Consider the following 18,421-nt stretch of genomic DNA (forward strand, 5'->3'; position numbering starts at 1 on the left):
ACCACGTCAGCATGGTTCATTCAAAAGTTATTTTCTGGGATCAATGGGCATTAACATCGATTCCTGCTGTATCAGAATCAGAAAGAGCTTTATTGCCAAGTATGCTTACGCATACAAGGAATTTGTTTTAGTGACATAAGCTTCCAGTACACAGAGACAACACAGAAAAAAAAATAAATAAATAAATAAAATAAAAAGATTTACAAATTGGCAAATAAATAAGTGTATAAACAATTGTGCTATAAACAATTGTGCTAGTAGCTACTCTCTTTCTAAAATGCAAATAATGCTTTTCTTGTTCCTTTTTCTGCATCTGAGCTAAATGGATGGCACTCATTGAACTGCTTCAATTAGGTGTGACAGGATGGGTGAGTTTTTGGGATGTGTGCAGCTGCTGCTGCTGATGTCAGAGAGGAGGGAGGGATCGCCCCCATAGCGCGCAGCATGAACGCTCCGCGGCAAAAGGATGTGTGAACAAGCAGCGCGCTACTGCAGGGACGGCGTCCAAAAACTGCTCCACAAAGAACAAGCCAAACTCCGGTCACAGGACAGCAAAGACCAGCCCAATCCCGGGGCCCAGGACAGCGAGACAGCGACGGCTGCACAGTCCGGAAACAGCGGCTCTCAGCCCGGTGGAATAGACGGGCTCGTCCGCTGGATAGTCACCAAGATGAGCGACAATAAAAGCATCTCTACTCGGGAATATGTGAAGGAGGAGGCGGCGGTGGCTCAGGAGCAGTTCTTTGCACCGGAGCCCCGAAAGGGCATTTCTGTCATTTTGGATGTAGGTGTTTGATATTTTATTATTTGATGTATAAAGAAATATGAAATGCATGCACTCGTTTTACAAACTTTATTCAATTGCCTTAAACTGCCTCAGAAGAGTGTTGAGTAATCCCATAATTAGACCAAGAATATTACTTAAATAACTAACCAACATTTGGAACTCGATGCATTACACCAATTATAAATTTTTACATAGACCTACCTACTTAACTTTTTATCCAATCCAACCATTTTGCATAATTTTACACTTATATCATTTCTATGTCATATAGCCTACTTTATTACACTGTTCTCTGGAATACTTAATTCTGATTGACTAATCGTGAGCAATCAAGTTTTGTGTAATAATTTAAATTATATATTTCGCTGTTGCCTTTGGCAACAAACCGGCGTTTCTCTCGCGTATCATTCCGCGCACTGGTTCTTTACAATTCTTGACGCGTGCCTACGTTCGACTCGAAAGGCTCACCACGTTTGTGGCGTGAAATAAAAATGTATTAAAATTGATTTTAATATAGCCCTACATTGTGAGCATAAAACCATTGATGGATGGTTAGAAGATCATAGAGTCCCCAGCAGCAAACCAAAAACTGTTGGTCGGAAGTAGGCTACAACAAACCGAAAATAAATAAAAGAGAGAGAGCTTAAAAGATAAGTTACAAGTGCATCATAGATAACTAGGTAATTTAATGTAATATATTGTTGCAGTCTTATAATGTATTATGGACTATTCATCTAAACTCAAATCAATATTTTATTTAGTTGGTAGTTATTTATTTCATAATAAGTGGGATAATTTACAGCCAGATGGTCACTGTTGCAAGATAACCCTGTTTAGGGTATGATTAAGTGTCAATAATTAATGTGACACACACTGTACATTCACAGTCATATTGAAATACATTTGAGCTTTTAGGATGTGCATTGAAATAATTCACCAAACTATAGAATAATCTACACATACACTAGATTCATGAAAAAGCAGTGCAACATCCAGCTGTACCTCTCAGCATTCTAAGGTTATACAACAGTTCTTTTGCTCTGATTTTAAGGCCGTATCTCTGAGAAGCATACTTGGATCTAAATAATTTATTGTGCTTTTCCTGTGAGCCCGGCAGTTATACTTTGTGGTTGGCTGCTGTGGCGAGGTCTCAGCAGTATTGATTTAGTAGGTCAAAGTATTGCCTCAGTATTGTTCATCGGTGCTGGATAATTATGTGTATCTGATGGGCATACCTCTTGAGGTTTCTGCATTGCTTTTAGGGGGAGAAGTTAAAACATTTAAGAGAGTGATAAGTAGATCAGTCCTAGACCCAGATACAGTCTCAGGTAAAAAGACTATAAAGTAGAGGGGACAAAAACTAATTAAAAACCTCAGAAAAAGACCAGAGGCGCCAATGCACCCAAGATACTTTAGTGAAGGTGGAGGAAATGAATAAGAGGGGGGGTTGAGCAGATAATGAGGTGTTGTCTTTTATGGATATTGAGCATGTGTATACATGATTTCTCCTGGAGACCTCGGTACGGAGCGCAGGTGCTTGTAGGGGAATTGATTTCCCCCAATGCTTTGTGAGAGAATTCCATTACTTAACTCTATCTATCGCTTCCAAATGACATGTCTGCTGCCACGTCTATTCCAGGATCAGCCATCAGCCCTGACCGGGCCTTAAAACTGCATTGGTAAACTACAGAGCCACAGAGCAATTGTAAAGGCCCCCGTTTGCATTTCAGAAAGCTTTCGATTCACCGGCTAGACTAGTTATGGATTCATTCAGGGTATATTGAATTCTCTCAGCACGGCTTCCCCAAACCTGACAGTAAAAACAGTGGAGCACTAACAAGCTGTCATAAAGAAGGCTAAGTGTGTTTCCCAGTGCACAATATTTCATTCTTACATCATCATATCTCAGGTCCCAGACCTCATCTGGCTTAAGGGAGTAATTAAGTGAATTTAATGTTTTTTGAACGTTTCTTTTCCACTGGGGTTTAATGCTGTGCACTAAATTACAGTAGCGCTCTAGTTCACGCTTTAAAAGTAAGATGCTGGATGTGTGAGAATAGACAGATGATCAAATGGTCACCGCACATGACATTTACTAAAGACTTTATTGCGCTATTGATTTGAACTTCAAAATACAAAGATATCTGGCATTTGTTCAGTGAACTGGATTTGAGCCAAAGGTTGAGAATCAATCCAATTGACTTGGCAAGTCTAAATGTGAGTCCACATATTAGTGGCTATTAAACAAGTCCACTGTTGAGTCACACTCTCTCCATTCAAACACTCTTTATAAATCTTTATCTCCCTTTGCCTAATACCTCATCATCTCTTTCTTTGTTCCATCTTCTTTTGTCAACACAAGTCTTTTAGCCTTCATGGGCCAAAGAGGAAATTTGGGCACAAAGTCATTGTCTTGAAACAGAGCCTTATTTTTTCCCTGTGTTATCTGGATTTGTTCAAATTGCAGGATTTTACTTGATTATTGTTCTGATAGATAGTGGTTTGGTTCAATTGCACTAGTTGTACTTTTTTTGTACCTGGTTTCTCCTTAATGTATTTGTCTAAGCATTTTTTTTTTTGTATTTATATACATATGAACAATTAATTGCATGAATATATAAATTAATTTTTGCTTCTCTCACCCTTTTATCAACTTGTAGCTTCGTAGTTCACATTAGAACATTAGAACTTTTGGTAGCTGTCCCCTTTTCCTGTCATACAGCGATATATCTTCTGAGGTGCAAACAAACTGGGTCACCTACATTAAGTGACTTCATATTATCAGACCATAAAAATAATATTCAACAACCTCATATCTTTAGTGCACCCCCTTTATTCTCGAAAACATCAAGCAGACAGTCACAATGAAGAAATAGTGATGTAACTCCCAGCTAATGGTGGTTCTGTTCTTATTTTCAACTTCTCTTTTTACATTTTAGACCATTTGGCATCGTCTGCTTCTGTTACTGTGATCCAGTTCAGTCATAACAAAGCAGGATCCTGTCGTTTAGTGATTCTCAGCTGGTTTTGCAGAAGACCCAGATTTTATTTTACATACACTACTATTAAATATTTTGGGGTCATTATTTTTTTGTTTTTCTTAAAAACTTTTCTTTGTTAAGGAAGAACACATTAAATAAGACAGTTATATATTTAGGTTGTTACAAAAAATATAAATGTGAAATATGCTGTTCTTTTGAAACTTTCTATTCATCAATAAATCCAGAAAAAAAATGAATTGCAGTTTCTACAAAGATATTGAGCGGCATAATCATTTTTAACTGTGATAATAATAAGAAATGTTTCTTAAGCAGAAAAATCAGCATATTAGAATGATTTCTGAAGGATCATGTGACACTGAAGACTACAGTAATGATGCTGAAAATTCAGTGTTGCCATCATAGGAATAAATAACATTTTAAAACATTTTAAAAAAATTAAAATAATGTTTTACAATATTTGAATATTGTTTTTATTCAGATTTAATAAAAACATAATACACACTAAAAGAATCACAAAAAAATACTGTGCACAAACATATAATCAACAAAAAATTATATAAAAACGTAAAAAAGTTTCCCAACATTTTGTCAAATGTGGCTGTGTTTCCAGAAATATTTTATCTAATTCCTTCTAAATGTAGAAATGAGTCCTGTTGACAAAGTAGAATTTTCTTACTGTATTTTTTATCAAACCTTGGTGAGTATAAGAGACTTTTTTCAAAAACATAAAAACATATAACTGACCCCTAAAGCTTTGAACGGTAATGTACAATAAGCTGAGTAGGAAACTTTTAGTTTCTAAATGTCTCATGAATTGCAATGGATTCATATTCTGGGCAGCCAGTTATTAACCACAAAAAGCATTTTTATCCTTATTGCAGGTGAACCCTAATTTAAGTCTGATAATCCTAGTTATAATCCTTTTTTATTATTTATTTATTTAAATATGCATGGTTATATGGTTATAATTTCCAATTTGTTTTACTTCCTTCCTACAGTCCACAAAATCAGAGCATCCCTGCAGCAACCAATTTTTGGGTCACTACCCACCAGTTGAGAACCAGACCTGGCAATTAATGCTGCAGACACCTTTGCTTTAAGATATAAAATAGCTAGGAAGATTAAATACCAATAGTGCTTCTCAAGCGCTTTGTAAAATACATTACAGTATTGATCGGACATGTCACTGTTCCCACATTCACTCTCCTCTTAGTTCAGGAGAATGAAAAATCCCATTGTTGTTCTACTGCAGATGCTTCAGTGGTTGTTCTAATGTCCATTTATCCCTTCTGTGTGGCTTTTGCCTTTGTTCTGTGATGGTGAAGGATCCAGACAGGTGGAATTCTGTTAGCTGTCAGGATTGAATTGAATCCAGCTGAGAAGTGATTTAGACCATCGGCAGAAGCTGATCACTCTATTGAAGCAGATCAAATTGTGTGCTGTCAATACGTGTTTCAATTATCAGATGCTTCCTCTTCGAGACATAAACATGCATGTACAGTCATAAAACATGGACCTCTATTCTTGCTTGAGCAGCCAGTATGTTTAACATGGGCATTCAGATCTGATCACAACAATTCACGCTTCACTGTATTTATTTATTTAGAAAATGAGAAAGGCTGAAGGGTGAATGGATCGACTACCATAAAATCAGACCGTAGTGAGAAACGCTTCCCAGCACATTCTATTGACTGTGATTTTCCTGTTACCAGAGAGTCTTAAGTGGTCCATTTCACATCTGACTGGACCGTGTGATCAGGTTGCTCTTGCAGATTTAAGTAGCACCTCACTCAGTCTCTTACAAGTTCAACCAAACACATTAGCAATATACAAACTTGCTTAGTCTTGATTTAAAAAGGAACTTAAAGGTTATAATCAGCAATGTGATTCTTCCAGATTGATCCAGAATTCCTTTTTTTTTAAGCATAAAATCATGATTCGTGAATCATGCAGATAAGTAATTAAAAAAAATGTGGGATGGGGTGGGGGTGTTCAGAGTGAAGTTGGTTACTACATGGTGATTGGGATTGCGAAATGGTCTTAAGCAATTAACTAAATAAACTCTTTATAAATTATACATTATGGCATTATGTGAGTAGAATCAGCACTGAAATGTGTTACTTGTGTTTCAGTGTCACATGATCTTTCAAAAATCATTCTAATATGCTGATTTGCTGCTCAAGAAACATTTACTCTTTATTATTATTATCAATGTTAAAAAAATGTTTTTGCTGCGTAACATTTTTGTGGAATCATTGATTACATTTACAATATATATAATAATAATTTTATTCATTATACGTTATACAACTTTTTATTTTTATAGTACAACAGTATATATTATTACAATAAAATATATATCTTTTAATGTTATAAAATATATTTTGTAGATAACAAGTCCTGGGGGCATGGCTTGGGGGTATGGTCAGATTTTCCTGCTTTTTTGTCTCTATCTGATCTAATGCCTATATAATATAATTTGTGTTGGTGGTTTTCTAAATGCAATGCAAAGATTAATCATTGCACCATATTAAGGGCCAAGGTGTCACGAAGTTGAATTACAGTCAGCCTATCTATAGAACCAGAGTCTCATTTAATAGCTTTTCTGAGTAGGTTGTCTGACACTGAACTCTACAGAGAGATGCTTTTTTAATTACTTTTTATCCGTCTTTTCTAGCATGTACTTTATTTTTCTGCAGCCAGTATCTAAAAATAATTGTTGTATGTCAATTTAAGATTAGACAGGTGTATAATAATAAGTTTAGTATTGAAATCAAACAGGTTTCTGATATTAAACTCTGATTAGCAGTTGATCAGGTTTTCTGGATGAATTATTTGAAGGTTTAGGTGATTTATAATGATAATGTTATTAAAATGAATAATAATTTGTATTAATATATTGTATTTCTTTATGTGTGTGTATGTGTATCATTTCAGATTTTCCGGAGAGCTGATAAGGATGGTGAGTGTAATCTGCTTTATATCATGTCAGGTTAAATCATTAATGCGAATGTGTTTCTCAGACTCTGTTCTGTTCTAAACATGAAATCATGTTCATTTACTTCACTAGTGCTCAAAAGTTTGAGGTTGGTGAGATTTTTTCGTAAAAATGATTTTGAAAGAAGTTTTATTGTGAAATATTTTAACAATTCAAAATACCTGTTTTTTATTTGAATATGTTTATAAAATGTAATTTATTCCATTGATTTAAAGCTAAATGTTCAGCAGCCATTTTACCAGTCTTTAGTGCCACATGATCCTTCAGAAATCCTTCTAAAGGAGTCTTTACACAGCGAAGTTAAGGCTGCTCTGTGCCTGAAAATTCTGTGTAAAGACACAATGCTTTATAAAAGCCAGAGTAAATTATACCTGCTCTTAGCTGAAGTACTGTATAAAAGTGCAATTGGTATGTAAATGTATTTATGCCACCTCTGAGCAGCATGAAACAGTCTGTGTAAAGATGGCTAAATGCCACTTCAGAAGCACTTGTGCCAACTGTGCAGTGTAAATTATATGCTGATTTGGTGCTCTTGAAATAATTCTTATCGTAATCAATGGTAAAAAAAGAACAGCATTTATTTGAAATGACGTGTCTGTGCTACATAGAAGTAATATTTTCTTTCAAAATAATAATAATAAAAAAATCCCATTTGCGGGGCTTATTAGAAATTCAGTTCCTCTTCAGGAACTCGAGCTGCATCCAGAATGCTTTGGGGAACGTCTCCAACATGAAGTCTCTGAATAACGTGTGTAATCAGTCCAATGGATGGGCGAAACGTCATAGGCGGGTGACGTCAGAGACCAGGAAGCATAAAAGCATGAGCAGCGAAGCCGGCATCCAGCCTTCTGTCTTCAGCAAGTGCTCTGCGTGTGTGTCAATCGCTATCTGTTTGTGAGTCTTATTTAGTGTCGTTTGTCCACTGATAAGCTCCATTTGTCAAAGCTTCAATCAAGAGAAGTCTTGGGTGAGAGCAGGCTGTGTGTTTTCCCTGCGACCAAAAAAGGAAAAAAAAAGTGGCAAGGACACACAGTTCGTGTGTTGGCTGCTTGAGAGTGAAGTGCGCAGTATCAGCTCTCGAAGGAGACCATCGTTTTCACTGGATAGCCTTTGTCATAACATCCTGACGCCCCTGAATGCATTACACAGTGCCCGTCTCTCCTCATTGCCCTCAGGAGATCGATCTGCCAACCCTTTGTTCCAGAGCGCAGTGTTCTACGGCGAGCGCTTCTCTCAGTTACCGCCCGGAAACATAGTGGTGCTAAGAGGCTCGCTACCTCTACGGAGGTCTGTAGAGAAGCTAGTACGGTCGTCCCCTACCAGTCCGCCGCTTCAGGGCACCGAGCTAGTGGCTCTAGGTGCACCAGAGGCCAGTCTCGTGAGACTGGTTCCCTTAGGAGGTCACATGGCGGTGGGACCATCGTTTTTAGGAGACTTCAGCTACGAGAGTCCTGATGCTGTGGCTCAGGACCTTGGAGGGCAGACCCCTCTGGGGAAATGCAGTGTACACCGAGGCCGTCACAGTGGCCGTCTCTACTCAGTGCCCTCAGGAGATCGATCTGCCAACCCTGCCGGTGTTCCAGGGCGCAGCGGTCTCCGGCAAGCACTTCTCTCAGTTACCACCCGGAAACGTAGTGGTACTAAGAGGCTTGCAACTTCCTTTGGAGGTTTCCAGAGCAGCTAGTTCACCTGTGTCCTGTCAGTGCGCAGCTTCAGGACACCAAGCTAAATGCTCTGATGACACCAAAGATCAGTCTTGAGAGGCTGATTCCTTTAGTAGACTATTTGGCAGCGTGAAAACTACTGCCAAATGTGTCTCAGTGGGTCCTGCACACTGTAGTGAGAGGCCACAGAATCCAGTTCATCGAGATGGTCCCTCCTTGGGTTGCAGAGTCCGGGTCCTACAGCCGGTACTTCACTGTTCCGAGGAAGGATGAGGTGTTGTGTCCTTTTTTTTAGATCTGTGTTTTTTTAACCACTCTGTCAGTGTGACTGAAGTTCAGCATGCTTGCACCCAAGTCCGAGGACTGGTGTGTTATGATCTATCAAGAAAATGCACTTATCTCCATCCTTCTTCATCTGAAGTTCCTGAGGTTTGCATTTGGGGGCAAAAGCCTACCAATACGGATCTTCCTCTGGCCTTGCACTCTCACCCCACACTTTCACAACTCAACCACATTGATGATTGGTTGATATTAGCTCAATCAGAGCAGATGAAGGTTCGGCATCAAGGTATCGTTCTCGCTCACATGAAAGAGCTGGGGTTAAGACTTAATGCCAAGTAAAGTGTGCTTTCTCCAGTACAGAACCACTTATCTGGGCATGGTGTGGGATGATCGAGAGTACCCAAATGGAGCTTAGAAGCTGTAGGTGTGGTCTATGAGGAGGCACAACTCTTAGCTTCCGGTCTCTCAACCGAGGTTGTTGAGAATGTTGTCCAATCCAGATCTCCCTCAATTAAGAAACTGTATGCCTTGAAGTGGAAGCTTTTCACCTCTTGGTGTGGAGACCACCAGCTCGACCCAGTTAACTGCCCGGTTGTTACAGTGCTGGAGTTCCTGCAGGCCCTTCTCTCCACAGGGTTGACCCACTCCACCCTGAAAGTCTACGTGGTGGCCATGGTGGCCTACCGCGCCCCTCTCGGTGGCCAGTCAGTGGGCAGAAACCCTCTGGTTACATGTTTCCTCCATGGTGTGCTGAGGCCTCCTGCCAGAACAACCTTATGCTAAATGGTGATCAGGATGCTATCCTAAGCCTTGAGTTCTCTTATCTCCCTTCTCTTGGGGGTCAAGACTCACTCCTTTTGAAGCTTGGCCATTGGATGGGTTGTCCCCAATTACTGTCAGGCTCCTGTCTCCTTCTCTTGCTTTAGCTGTTCTCTTCCACACTAGGCAGAGATTTGAAAGTCTGGCGGCATCAGCATTCTCGTTCCCTAAAGTGTTCTCGACGCAGCTCGAGTTCCTGAAGAGGAACGACTAAGGTTACATATGTAACCCTGGTTCCTCGAAGGAACAAGATAATGTGTCGCAGTGCCACACTTTCGGCTACTCTGGCCAGTGCTTGCTTCATCCTTTGAGGCTGGATGCCAGCTTTGCCGCTCATACTTTTATGCTTCTTGGTCTCTGACGTCACCCGCCTATGACGTCGCACCCATCCATTGGACTGATTACACATGTTATTCAGAGATGTCATGCTGGAGGCATTTCCGAAAGCGTTCTCGACACAGTGTCTCATTCCTTTGAGGAACCAGGGTTAAATACATAACTTAAGACGTTCTTTTTGTTCTCAGATGCCTGTCCAGTATGATTTCTGCATAGTATTAGTTAAATATCATCTGCTAAGAAAATCGATGCATAATGAACCAGCTAATGATTTGCATTTGCTGGATGTTCTAAAAGGATTTTTACTCTATTGTACTGCAAATTAAATTACAGCAAAATTTTCAGATGTATTTGCTAATTGATTTTAGATTAGTCTCATTATGCAAATGAGCCTCTTTATCCATATTCATGTCCACAGAACAATTATGAGTATGAAGAAAGGCTACGTTACAAATTTTGCAATGCTCAAATTCATGTATAAGAAGAAACATATTACTCTACAGTACATTTCATCCAATTATACTGTAAATAAGTTTTTTGTATGATTCTGTCTTGTTCGTCATTATTGGCATAGACCTGGTCTCATCTGTTCTAAATGTTTGGATTGAAATATATATATTTAAAACATTGTTTCTTTATTTTAGATTCTTTTTAAAAGGAAAACTCCACTTTAGTTCTAAAAGAGAGTCGATACAAATAGCAGAGAGCGAAAACCTGCAACAAACCTGGTTAAAAGAAGTAGGGGCTATTTGATATGTGGAGCTAGCACAATTTGTGTTATTTTTAAACCCCTCCCAGGAGAGTAGCTTGGTGACAGTTTTAATGAGAGAGAGAGAGAGAGAGAGAGAGAAGGCAAGAGGGTGGGGGAGAAAGAAAAACAAGAGTCGCGACCACAGGAGATAGGTGTCATATTTTGTAACTCTTTGGTTTTCAATCACACAACTGTCTAACAAGAAAACAGAGCACAGGCTGATTTGCTTCCAGCATTTATAGATAAACTCCTAGAAGTGTAACGATTTTATCTTCTTTCTTTTCGAATAGGGCGGCTGCATGCATAAAAGAGAATTCTCTCCAAAAATAATATTTTGTCATCATTTACTCACCCTATAATGTAATTTTAAACATATACTACTTTATTTTTTTCCCATGGAACACAAAATAAAAAGTTCTCATTTTTGACAGTTTAATGTGACCACGACTGTCAAGCAATTCCAATATATATGATATGATATGATATACTACTGGTCAAAAGTTTGGAATAATTAATATTTTTAAATGTTTTTCAATATGCTGACCAGGGCTGCATATTTTGATTATTTGATTAAAATATTTTTATTAAAACATTAAAATATTTTTATAATTTAAAAGAACTGTTTTCTATTTGAATATAGTTCAAAATGTAAATGTGCTGATTTTTTATATTAGCAATGTTAAAAATAGTTGTGTTGCTAAATATTTTTGTTGAAAACATGGTACACTAATATTCAAAAGTTAGTATCAAGATTTAGGGGGGAAATGAAAATAAATGTATACTTTTTATTCAGTGAGAATTGACAGTAAATACACATTTATAATGCTTCAAAATGTCTCAAATAAACAGTTTTCAAAATTGATAATAATAAGAACCATAATTAATATTTAAGTACAAATAGTAATTTATAATAATTGAGCACAAAATCAGCATATTTGAATGATTTCTGGAGGATCATGTGACACTGAAGACTGGAGTAATGATGCAAAAATTCACCTTTGCCATCACAGGAATAGATTTTAAATATATTATTGAAACTAAAAAAAAAAATCTAGTGTAAACAATAATATATATATAATTTTAAAAAATGTCTGTAAAAGTATATATACGTGTATCAATAAAAGTACTTCATACTAATGATGCCCTATATTCAATGCCTTCTGGACATTGTGAATTCTTTTTCATCGTGAATAATGACATAATTTAATTTATGGTTTATGGATCAATTTACCTTCCAGAGTAAACCATCTTATTGAGCACAAACAAAACACAGAATGTCATGCCACCCTGCTGCATGTCTCTTACTGCAGAAGTGATTGGTTACATTATGCGTGCGGTGCAGGCAGAGAGAATCATTAGTGTCTGTTGTATAGAGAAAATGACATGCTCTCTTGGCCTAAGAGCTTTTATGCAAGCAGGCTCAGCCTCCTGCTTTTTGATTACCTGGTCTGTGACCATAAATCTGCAAGGGCTGTTGACATGAGAGCAGACCTGCATGACCCACCGACTTATCTGCATCTGCAGTTCGCCCTCCTAAATATATCACTGAGTTTAAAGGGAGAGAAAGAGTGGTGCAGATACATCTAATGGAAATTTAATTGGTTCTTTCAACTGTTTTAAATTCTGTACTGTTACTCTGTGCAGCATTTTTTTTTACATAAAAAATATCTCACAGGGGGAAAAGAGAGCAAAAGGGCTACAGATGGGAAAAAAGGCTACTAAAATGAGTCATTTAGGAGCCAAATGACTTTTTCGTTGACAAATTACAGAACCCCTCTGTGCAGTAATGCATGTTAAGACATTCCTCTGGTGTTTCAAGAGGAAGCAGAATGTCGAAGAGTGAGAGTTGGTATACAGTAACCAATTATCATGCTTAAATGTAAATGAAACTGCTAATTCATGGATTTGAATGTATAAATACAAACTTTTCCCCTCTAGTGCTTTCCCCCTCTCTGGTCTAGGTTTGTGGGCTCTCGCTGGCAGTAAATGAGTGTTTATGTGTGTGCTCACTGAAAATAAACATGCTGACAGCAGCCTCCCGCACAGCATGCAAGCACCGAGGCTTCCCTGATCTAGACCTTATGAATCATTAAAGTTTTGTAAAAAGGGCATGATGGGTAAATAATGTCTCAGGTTAGTTTTCGGTCAAGAATAATGTCAAAGTGAGTTAAATGAGTGGCAAAACAGTTAAATTGCCCTAACTTCAAGGGCTGTGGATTTTAGACCACTGGACATATAGCAAGGCACACACTGATGCTGTTGGCCGGTGGAGCATGAATGTACTGTGCGAGGGCTCTTTACACTTTACAAAGCCTGTGCTTTGGTCTACAGTGGGCAGGGACATGTATTATTTAGCCATTTTTGTGATGCCAATTTTGGCATGCTGCAAAAAATAAATAAAATAAATGTTCACCTATGGTAATTCAGACTGTGGCAGAGTGGCAACTTTTAAGTCCTAGTTCTGACAAGAAAGAAAACACTATATCATACTGTAAATGCTGTAACGTTTCATGCACATACTGTATGAGGTCAAAATCATCTTCTCTTAATGCATCAACTCCATTAACCCCTGACACATGTACATACATATAAACACAGGTAGGTTTGTGTTGCCAGGACAAATAGCTGTCAAGCAGCAGTATGTGCTGTACTGTGATTACCTGTCTTATACCCAGAACATGCTCGGACTTAATTATTGTGCTGTGCCCAATTTCAACCCCCTGCCAAATTATTACCCCCCTCTACCCCCAAGTCGCAACCTGATTGCCACACAGTTATGCAACTCCATGGTTCCTGTCCTAGACAATTATTGCCACTCATTTTGAAATACAGTGAACAGGTCTTTATAGTTGTGTACATTCCCTGTTAGGTTGTGCAAATTTGTGGTGTGCTAGATGCATACATTTTACAAATATATGTATATGTACACTCTCTTAAGCTGCATTTATTTGATCAAAGATACATAAAAAATTGAAAATACCTTAAAGGGGTCATATGATGCTTTTTTTATTATTATTTTGTGTATATGGTGTAACACAATATGTTGACATGCTTTAATGTTCAAAAAACATAAAAAAAATTGGCCAACTGACCCAGTCCATAGTGATTGGCCGAAGACATCAAGCACTCATCAGAAATGTAATGCCCCTTTCCATAAGCGCAAGCTTAATCTTTCATGATAAATGTAAAGACTGTTAATATTGTCCTTAGTTTTACCATCAGTTCAAGCCCGAAAGGGGAACAGAGTCGTGTGTCAGACACAGTGATGAAGCCGGTATGTGTTTGCAGTACACAAGCCACGGATGGATAAGACAGCTGACCCAGTGTGTGACCATCTCTCTCTCTCTCTCTCTCTCTCTCTCTCTCTCTCTCTCACACACACACACACACACACGTACGCGTGCACACACACGGAACACACAAAACTCTGCATTTGAACATTCAATAGCAAATACTTAAACTGATAACAAAACATAGTCGCTGATTCTGAAGTGCCAGATTGTCGTAGCAAAGTCAGAATTACCCTCTCTCCTATGTTCATGAAACATTCGTCCATAAAAAGCATTGCTGTTCTGTTGTAATTAATTATAAAGACTCCTAAATGCATTTACTTTTGGAAGGCCAAATAAAGTGCTTTTGCTTTCACCTAGAAACACACAGCATCTCTCTGACATGACTGCTTCAACACTAACTGCGGTTACTGAAACCACGACTTCTTTCTTTGCGTGAACATTTGGGCGGCATTACACAAATGTTTCCACATAGTGACGTAGACATTTGAATAAGGCGTTTTAGGAGCGAGTGGCAGAGTCTTAACTTTGATAAAGAATATCTCTTTGGATTTGAGACTTTAGTCTTTACAACTTTATAGATCTTCTTTATGCACCAAGAGCTTGTAACACTCCAAAGAGAAAGGAAAAATTTAAATTGCATCATATGATCCCTTTAATATATGATATAATATAACTCCTATCTTCAGTCACAAGATCCTTCAGAAATCATTATAAATCTTCCCTGATAGCAAGTGGCAAATTATGTTTATAGCATAAAATACGTTATAGTTTTTTTTTTAAGAAAGTGATGAGCCTTTGGGTATGTCCTATACTTTCTGTAAACAACTGTTCTCATCTTTTAAACTGGATCTGGGCCTTATCACCCAGTCTGTAATGGATGAGTAGGAAAATTTAATGTGGCAAAGTCTACATAGCATAGTTATTCTGGTGTACAACACAGGCATAGCTAATGCTCTTCACAGTGGGCACAGTCCCAACACAACTCATTTATGAATGCATTTACAGAACACTAGGAGAACGCCGGCTCTCACATCTTCCTCAGGATGAACCCTGCTTTGATGGAAGCTGGCCTGAGATCTGAGACCCCTCCTATTCCCACTCTACTAATTAAAGCCTGACTGGGGCTTCTGGACAGATCTCCGCTTTAAGAAATGTCCCTCTGAACTGCAAAACACAGTCTGATGCCAGCTAACTGCTGCCTTAAAAATGGATCTGAAAGATAAATGAATATCTTGAGCCCATATGCTTCTCTGGGCACACTGTATCAGTCCTCACAGTGGTCTAAAACAGCTCCTGAGAGGCAGCAGTTAGAGAAAGTTTAATTAAAGCACAGAGGAGTATATATAGCATCTCAGTCACTGTTGGTTATGAAGGTAGTGCTTTGTTATCTTTGTTTTAGATGCATTTTCGGGGTCTGTTTTTGCAATGCATAAAATACTGGCGCTCACAAATTACTTAAACATGAACAATTGTTGTTAGTACGAGTTTTTTCTGAAAAGTTCTTCCCTTTGTCGCACATCTGAAAGCTATTGCAGAAGATCTGCCATAATACAATGAGATATTATAAGAGAAGCTTTAAAGTCACCAGAATACATTCAGGGAAGAACTTTCTTTGCTACATTCATTCAGTTGCAAAGTGCAATACAGTGAAGTCAGCAGGGAATCTTTTTGAAAGTGTTTGAAAATGTGTTTGGTTCCCGCAGGTCTGTTCAAATCACACTGTTCCGTCCCAGGAGACTATGACTAATTAAAAATACTCAAGGCCTCCAGCTAATAGATTTGGGTTTGTTGCCATTCTTCTATTATTTTGTCTTCCACCTCCACCCCAAGCTCACTTTTTTTCCTACACGTTGCTGTACTTGCTGCTAATGCCAACTTTAAGTTAGACTAATTAAGTTAGGCTGATATTTTGACTTTTTTAACCCTCATGTTGTGTTCCAGTCATTATGGATTTCCTTTTTCTAGAAAATGCTAGTTAATTTATCCCATTGCTATAAAGCTTATTGACTTTGCTCACACAGGGTATAAGAACTCCCCCCTCCAAAAAAATATTGATAATTTTTGCACTTTTCTGGAATTTTGTTACACATGTGGTGTTAAAAATGTCTTGTTATTCTATATTATTACCAAATGTTGGATTCAATCTTTTTAGCAATCTTTTCTATTTTAGTTGGCAGTTGATATTAGCTTATGCACCTCACTTTATGAGTAAACACAGTTATCCACAAAATTATTATTTTTTTTCACTCAAAACTGAGGTGCACGGCTCAGATCAATGAAGCTTAAAACCAGTCAGTTCCAAAATGAAACAAGAAACCCGTGCTAATTAAAAGAAAACAAGTTGAAAAAAGATCCAAGTTTAGTGATAATGTAGCAAAATGTAAGATTTACAGCAACGGTAACGGGAAAGCATTTTCAGCACAACACAAGGGTTAAAGAGGTACAGTATCTGATTAGTTTCCACTGGAAAGAGAATGAAAAAGAAATCTTGAATGTGTGCTAGTCTTTAATTTAAAGTAGATAAGCACATACTGTGCCCAGTTGAGGAAGCGGTTGAAGTATACTTTGTTCTGTGTGCACTGAGGGTATTTCCCCACATTTCTCTGTCTACCCGACCGTGCACTGCCACATCAAAGGAAACACTCTCTTTAATGTGCTAGAAAGCACCACAGTCACAGGACTGCACTGCAGATAAGGAAGTAGCATACTAGAGGGGAATCCGTGTGCTTTCAGAGGATGTCCCAAGGCATTATGGGAGGAGGTGGATTGGATTTGAGGCAGTGGAGATTGGTTGATTTCTGATGTTAGCAGAGACTCGGGGGAGTTCACCTGGCTGACCTGGCGGCCCACGCTTTGTGCTAAACTTGGCTGCATGACAGAGAAAGAGTTGATGTGGCATGTCAGTGTTTTTCTTCAAGATGTCTTAAGCTTTTTTTTTTTTTACTGAGCATGAAGGGAATATGCAGAGTGGTGTTCAGAAATGTTTGGGGCAAATGTTATATTAAATGTCTTGATCTATGTAGCATTTTGTGACATTTATGTTACATGATCTGACTGATTTGGATGTTAAATTAGGGCTTTTAAGGAGGGATGAAAATGCAACAAGTGAATTTACAGGTGAACAAGTGAATTTAGGAATCACAAAATCATAATGTACATTATGAAGTTAGTATGTTCATTTTGAGATTATATTTATAAATGTTATTTATTCGTATGTTTCAAATATCCAATGTACGTGAGCCTCAAAGCATTTAAAACATTTGTCTTTTAAAAGGTTTTATGTTTTATATGCTGTCAAAATGTTGATATTGTACAGAGTCCATATAGTATGTGTGCTAGAATCAAAAAGAAGCCTTTTTATATGCTTTTTCAATTGAGATTGTATGCTAACCACCAGGTTCCCCTTCACTTCAGCTTGTCAGAACTAAATAGGATTAAAATACATAAGCAATGTGATCACTATGGTATTGGTGGTTACTGTAGCGTATCCTGATACATTTTTTAAAGTCGTTGTTTTGTACTAAAAGAATTGTACTGGAGCACAATGTTAACTGTCACTCTTAGCAGTTGTTTCACAGGGGAGATGCCAGTTGTAACACAGTGGTGCAGTCTGCCAGGAGAACATGCACAGAATTCTGACAGCATTATCAGTTAGGTCACACAGCAGCTGGAGAACAGAGAAGGTGCTTCATATGACTCGATGTGATATCATATGCAATGGGAAATTAAAATAAGCACAAGGAGTGAATGACTTAACAGTTTATACACCCCAGGTTTAGAGAGGTATGGTATTTGTGGTGCCTGGGCATTATGGGAGATCTTTGTTTCTGGTGACAGGCAGTTGACTGTGTAAAATGATTGGCGTTTGTGACAGCTTCAGGAGAAGGAGATTGGGTTCGGGTAAAGCCTTCCTAGGTAATGTACTGATTTGTTTTTCAAATGCCTTGTCAAGCCATATTTCAAAGTTTCTCTTGATGAATGTTCCTTTTCTAGTTAAAAATTATACTTTAAATTCAATTTCAAACTGCAATTATGCTTGATATCTGCTTCATCAATTCGAATTCATTTGAAATTAGATAGTGAAGCTGTTGAACAGGATAACTTTGCTGATCTGCTCGTCAATCCAGTACAAACCAGCCTCAATCAAGAGCATTGATATTCTTTTCAGCACGGTACTATCACATCTTATGCTACAATGTTATTTATATGCTATATGATAATATTTATTAATATTTTATATAATTTTTATAGTAACTTTATGCTTTTGGAATTCTTACTAGTTTTTGTGTTTTGTTTTGTATTTCTATTTACCTTTAATTTCTTTTATTTTGGTTTGAGTAATTTTAGTACTTCAACCTAAACATATTTTAAAACAACATTTAAAATGTTCATTATATTTAGCACGTTTTTCATCTAATATTTATATTTATTTTAATTGTTTTATTTTGATTAACACAAATGATGAGTTTTAATAGTTAACAGGAACAAC

At 37.7% G+C, this 18,421-nt stretch overlaps 1 protein-coding gene across 2 annotated transcripts in view; it reads left to right on the forward strand.

The window, feature by feature from the left end:
* The first annotated feature begins 417 nt into the window (after window positions 1-417).
* Window positions 418-18,421, forward strand: part of LOC127934279 (N-terminal EF-hand calcium-binding protein 2-like) — an 80,371-nt gene continuing 62,367 nt past the window's right edge. For both annotated transcript variants that reach the window (XM_052531554.1, XM_052531555.1), the window contains exons 1-2: window positions 418-784; window positions 6,727-6,751. In XM_052531554.1, the coding sequence (XP_052387514.1) occupies window positions 467-784; window positions 6,727-6,751 (343 nt within the window). In that variant the 5' untranslated portion in view covers window positions 418-466. The remainder of the gene's footprint in view (window positions 785-6,726; window positions 6,752-18,421) is intronic.

The sequence above is a fragment of the Carassius gibelio genome, chromosome A18 (genome assembly GCF_023724105.1).
Source record: "Carassius gibelio isolate Cgi1373 ecotype wild population from Czech Republic chromosome A18, carGib1.2-hapl.c, whole genome shotgun sequence".
In the NCBI taxonomy this organism is placed as follows: domain Eukaryota; kingdom Metazoa; phylum Chordata; class Actinopteri; order Cypriniformes; family Cyprinidae; genus Carassius; species Carassius gibelio.